This window comes from Poecilia reticulata, linkage group LG19 (genome assembly GCF_000633615.1).
Source record: "Poecilia reticulata strain Guanapo linkage group LG19, Guppy_female_1.0+MT, whole genome shotgun sequence".
Lineage (NCBI taxonomy): Eukaryota > Metazoa > Chordata > Actinopteri > Cyprinodontiformes > Poeciliidae > Poecilia > Poecilia reticulata.
In genome coordinates, this window is record NC_024349.1 from 23555710 (window position 1) to 23561709 (window position 6000).

General features: G+C 42.6%; 1 protein-coding gene across 1 annotated transcript in view; it reads right to left on the reverse strand.

Moving 5' to 3' along the window:
* xrcc6 (X-ray repair complementing defective repair in Chinese hamster cells 6) overlaps positions 1-4999 on the reverse strand; it is a 45916-nt gene extending 40917 nt beyond the window's left edge. Inside the window, exons 1-2 of the mRNA XM_008437899.2 lie at positions 4674-4999; positions 2964-3638 (exon numbers count right to left, since the gene is read on the reverse strand). Of these exons, the coding sequence (XP_008436121.1) occupies positions 2964-3604 (641 nt within the window). The 5' untranslated portion in view covers positions 3605-3638; positions 4674-4999. The remainder of the gene's footprint in view (positions 1-2963; positions 3639-4673) is intronic.
* Between the last annotated feature and the right edge of the window lie 1001 nt (positions 5000-6000).

The following is a 6000-nucleotide window of genomic DNA, read 5'->3' on the forward strand; positions in this document are numbered from 1 at the left end:
ACACACGGCCGAGGGCGGCCCTTTCTGTTCCTTACCGCTGGCTGGGAGGAGGGTGGGTGTGTGTGTGAGAGGGCGAAAGGGAGGGGGACAGAGTGCAAACAAACTGAGACCCTCAGCTGGAACAAGTACTGGCGGTGTACATAAATTAGAACTTATGCATTCAGGATGACAGGCGCCGGATTTTAACTTCCAAGCTGATTTTGGGGAAACTATCAGGACTTCAGTTAATCATCTTCCGCAGTCGTAACGTTGGAAGAGTGTCATAAAATTAAAAAAACATTCCCTTTGTGTTTCGCCTCTTTATTACCAAACTTTGAAGTAGGTGGGCTCATCGCCACAGATACCACCTAAGAAAGTGCGTGCCACACAAGCTCCTGGCTGTGCGTTCCTGGACCGGGGGGGATTTATGTCAGCAGGCTAATAACGAAACAAGCGCGGAGGAAGAGCACTCCAGGAACGGAGGAGCCGTAATCTCATAGAAAAGTGTTTAATCTCAGGGAGGGGAGGTAATCTGCTGAGACGGGCTCACAGAGGCAGCCCATTTATGCAGCAAGACTGTTGCTATTTTAGTGAGGTGCCACCCTGCAGGATGTATTAATCCTGCTCGTCTGGGTGTGTGTGTGTGTGTGTGGGGGGGTGTGCGTGTGTGTGTGTCCGCCGTTCAGGTTCGTAGGAGAAGCAGAAACAGAGCTGCATTCTGGGGGATGCTCACAGCGAAGGTGTCTGGGTGGGTGAGGAAGGTGATGATGAGGGAAAGATGAAGGAAACCAGAACCAGGGGCAAATTTATGTTTTCCAGGCACATAGTGTCTTTATATAGTGCAATCAAGTAACTGTATTAAGTGAAGTTTTTAAAACGTGCTGAATATATCAAGCATGGCTTAAATTATGAAGTCAAATTTCTTTTAACTTTTTGAAACAAAACCTCTGTCTCTTTAAGAAGCTCCTGCTCTGTCTGAAACTCCACCTCTAGGAAGTCATCCCAACATGGCTCCTCTATTGACCCTTTGACAATGTTTTTACCAGCATTTCACTGAGAAGTAGTTTGTATGATGAGCTCAGCAGATGCTCAGTTCCACCAGGTGTTTGCTAATTGCTGCTGGCCATTAGCAGCAGCAATTAGCTGGACTTCTTTGTATACCAGTCCAACCTGTAAGCTCAACCTATGTTCCATTTGACCAAAGTTCCGGTTTCAAGTGCTTAAAAACGTCTACTGGAAATAGACGTACAACGTTTATGTTGCCTTATGTGAAATGAAAATGTATTTGAAGGCTTTTTACACATCCTTACCAAGGGGTGTTAATAAATATGGATATTGGAAGACTTATGGTAAATACATTAAAGATTAGGACACATAAAATGGCACGTGATGTTATGAAAACAAAGAGGCGGGGAGAGATGTGCAGGAGATCAGGAGAAAATAAGGCAGGACTGCTGAGGATGGTCTTATAGTTTGAGATGGAGGTCTGGAGATGTTAGCCTGCGCTGCACGCTGTTTTGCTGTAACGATTACCTGAGGCAAGCAGGCTGAACTCTGGAGCAGATATTTAACCCAGCTGTGGGGGTGGGGCGTGTTTTACATGTGGCTACGCATGCTGGCACGTGTATATGTCAATTTCTCTTTCAAGTGTTCACTTACAACATTTGATTTGTTGTCCAGCGAGAAAAATTATCTAAGAAAGGGAGAGTGGCACAAAAACGTATCTGAGAAACAAAAAAAAAAAAACAAAAATAGAAGCACAATAAAATAAAAGAGATAAAAATGACACAATTAGAAACGGACTAAATGAGCAAAAGCAAAGAGTTTAAGCCACGGTAAAAAGAAATCTTGTTCCTTTTATGTGCAGACATCTCATTATTGCATCATAAAGGAAAAAAAATCCAGAGCAATAAGTACACATTCATCTAAAGATGGCAGCTTATGACCAATGAGTGCCATTACCAACTCTAATGAAAATCTATCCTTCCCCTAACAGAACTTTTCCACTGCATTTCCATGTTTCATGATCAATATTCATTTTCACTCACAATCTGGTTACACCTCCAGGGCAAACACACATAAACACAGAGTCTTCTGGATTTACGTCGCTCATGTTGGAGCAGCTTCTGTTACGTTAATTCTGATTTATTCTTTTTGTAGACTTTTGCTCCCTTTTTGGTTGAGGCGTTGATGATCGGACAATCTCTTCCTCTGGTTTTGGATGCTGGAAGGATTTCTTGCTCTTACTTTTCTACTTTTGGACACGTGTAATCATAGCAACAAGGTATTTCTACAATTGGGCAAGATAGCATAGGGTATTGTCACACCTGATAGTCTGTTAGACTTGATTCGTTTGGGGACCAAAGTTGCCACATTCGTTCCATTTTCAGACGTTGTGGTTCATTTTCACGCTGCTCTGTGTCAAACCAACCAAACCCTTTGATAAACCTGTTGTCCAACAGAGCGACAGCTGAGGTCAACTTGCACACCTTTGGGTAATCCAACGGCAATGATCTACTTCCACAAAGATGCTTTTGGAACGGTTGCTCAATGGATTCCCAAAATCCCCCGACTTCAATCCTAAGAAAATGTGCAAACTACGCTTAAAATCCAGAGATCTGGAAGAAATCCCGTGAAGCTAATGAACTCTACCAGTTCTCTGTTAAGAAGAAGGTGTTGATGGTTATAAAAAGTCTACATCAAGACACACCATGCTAATGGACATTTCAGAAACTATTATGTAGATAATTAAACTTATGTTTGAGTTTGTACTTATAAATTTGACCCAGTTGGAGGTTAGAGTTAGAGAACTTGAAACTTGTGCCTCCAGCTCTTGGTATTGTATGTTGTACTGTCATTCCATCTTAAACAAAGAAGGAATGCCTAAAATTTTTGTGACATGCACCCTTAAGACGAGTCCATGTAATCTTCTGAACAGAACAGTACACACAGCAAACAGGATGTTTTCCAACACATTTCCTCACCTGGAGTTGAGGTCAGTCTGAGGTATCCCTGCCCCTCCTCCACTTCCTCCTCGGGTCTTCTCCAGAGCCAGTTTGGTGAAGATGCCCACCAACACCATGACGGCGACAACGCCGCAAATGATGTAAACGATGAGGTGCGTCCGGTCGCGGTCTGAATCCCCCTGGCCTTCAGTGATGGTGGCCACAGGCTTCCCGGTGTTGGCCCAGATGGGCGTGTCATAGTTGGAGCAGATGGTCTGGTCCAGCCTCTGCTGACGGAACTGGCAGCAGAAGCGATAAAAGCAGGTGCCACAGCAGTACAGGAAGACCCCAGCATTGCAGTTAAACGGTGGGTCCCACTGGCCCATTACGTCATAGTAACCCTGGCAACGGGTCCCTCCAATCGGTGGGACGTCCTCGTCATCGGCGTCGCCACCGCTGGTGGGGGTGGAGAGCCCCGTCTCTGGAGGAGTGCCTTGGGTTACGTCCTCAAAGCTAAGCGCTGTCTGGTTAGACAGCTTGGTAGGGGTCAAAGCAGGGTCCCCCTCGGTTACTGTCGCCGTGGAGAAGGAAGTGTCCTGGGTGAGCACTGGTCGGCTGACCAGGAAGGAAAGGAAGAAGAAGAGAAAAGGGTGGCAGGAGGAAGGGCTGGTGGCCGCCATGCTTCTCAGAGAGTTCCTGTTTCCAGAGTCCCACCTTCAGGCAACAGGAGGGTGACATTTTAAACACAGAGTGTTGGGACAAAACAAAGGTCACACACAGGAAAGCTACATTTAGATGCACTGATACAATAAATGTCAAAACAAATTTTTTGTGTGTGTTTCATAACAAACAAGATGAAGCTGAAAAAAAATTGGACATAATGTTGCTGACCCCTAGTAGGACTGTCTCAATCTGATATTGAAATCAGAAATTGGTTCAATATCAACCAAAAAACAAGCATTCCGGTCCAGCATTTAGTTCAGCCCAGCGTTTCTATCCTGCATCAGACCAATTGGTTAGTAATAAACATGTCAGTTGTTCTCATGACTATTACTGTGAGTAACATCACTTGATCCAGCCTTTTCTAACATTCCACACTACAAATACGTAACAAAAGTAAGTATGATTTGTGCTGATATCTTATCGGGTCAATATCGATAACGCCCAGCACTCAATGTTGGAATTTCAGTGTTGTATCGGAAGTGAAAAAGTTGTGTTGGGGCACCCCTACCCGGTACCACTGCTTGTCACCATTTTATGCGCTGAACTAGATTATAGTATAAGATAATTTGCATCTGCATTATAAATGTTGGTAGCCTGCCCAGTTATAGTTAGTCCTGCTGTTAATTCAATAAAATCAGCTTTGCAACCCTTTTCTGGTGCAAAGTTGCATCTGACACTGTAAGGCAACCAGACCCATCATTTAAGATGCCAGGACAGAACACCACAAAATGAAAAGAAACACATTTTTTGTTGATGTGATTTTGCAGGAAAAAATTGTTCTAAAACCTACTTTAAAACTAAAATATTTGCATCATGTTTAAGGAATCGGTGAAACATTGAGGGCAGAGAACGTTTTAAACCAAGTGCTGATTCAAGAAAACCATTCCGCTTTTATATTACTAAGAAAAAAAATTCACCAGATCCAGGAAACCAGCGTAACCAATTTTTTTATCTTTATAAAGTGACAATTTTGTTTTTATTTTTTTCAATGAGCAGCAGTGAAACAAACAATGAATATTTTCTTACCTTTTCTGTCTTTACAGTCAACTCCCTCCCAAAGTTTAAGGGAATGAATTCAGTGATATCCACAAAGTTCACTCAGCAGCATTACTCCTCATATTCCTGCAGTTGCTCATGTTTTCCCCATGGCAGCTGGATGCTCACTGTGTGCAAAACGTTGCACTCCTCTGATCCCTGTCGCTCTTTTTAATTTTTGCCTTCTCTCCTTCTGTAAATGCTTCCGAGTTGCGAGTCCAGTCCAAGATTTTTTGTTGTCTCTTTGGTGCCTCTGAATAACCAAGATTCAAGAGAGAGTGAGCGGCAGCACGGAGCGCTGCAACAGTTCAGGAACTAAATGAGATCTCCCCTTCTGTTTACCTCTCCGCAGAGTTAGATAGACATGAAGGGGGGAGAGAGAGAGAAAGAGAGAGAGAGAGAGAGAGAAAGAGCGTGTTTCTGTATCTGAATGTGAGCGTAGAGGGGGGTGTAATATCCAGCTGCATCTCCCATCATACCCACAGGAAAAAAGCCTGGAAGGAGGGAGGAAGGAAGAAAAATGAAAAAAAAAATGGAGGGCAAAAACTAAGATGTTCTCTGAAAGAGAGTAATTAGTCACTACTCTTGATTTTGTTTCTATCTTGTTTGTTTTTTATCCTGAGAAGGGACTTATTTTTTGGACACAACATTCATTTTGTAGTAAAATTTTGTAGTAAAAAAGAAATTACTAGCCTGTCTTTTCCCGACTTCATAGCCAATTATTTCCTCAAAGTGTAAATGTTGAACATAGCGGCTGTGTGCTATTCCATCTAGCAGCAGAATCAGAACGACAAATCAACGCACAGAGGTGCTGGTGGACCTGTGGGGGTTCCGGCGGGCTTTTCTACTTCAGCCATAATCGACAGAATCATGAATTTGCTTTGAAGAAGATTCAAGCGGACTTCAATGTGACAGAGAACCTGTGGCATGACCTTCCAGGTGCCTTTAATGTCAAAGTAAAAACTGATTTCTACAAAAATAATGACAATTAAGCAAAAATATTTGACATAAAATTGAATACATTTTCATTCTTTTTAAAGGAACTGCCTTAATTCACTTCAATAAGAGGTGAGTTTAGTGCAGTGAGTGTCTCTAAAGTAACTGTAGCATGAAGACATCTATATCTGAAAGGTCCACTCAGTGGTTCATTAGTATTCCTGACGACCATTACAGCATGAAGACTAAAGAACACTCCAAGCAAATCAAAGAAAATGTTATTGACAAGTATAAGTCAGGGTATGGATACAAAAAAAAATCTCTTAGGTTTCTAAATGTGTTGGAAACATTGTTATTGTCCACAAAGTATTTGTTCTGGCTA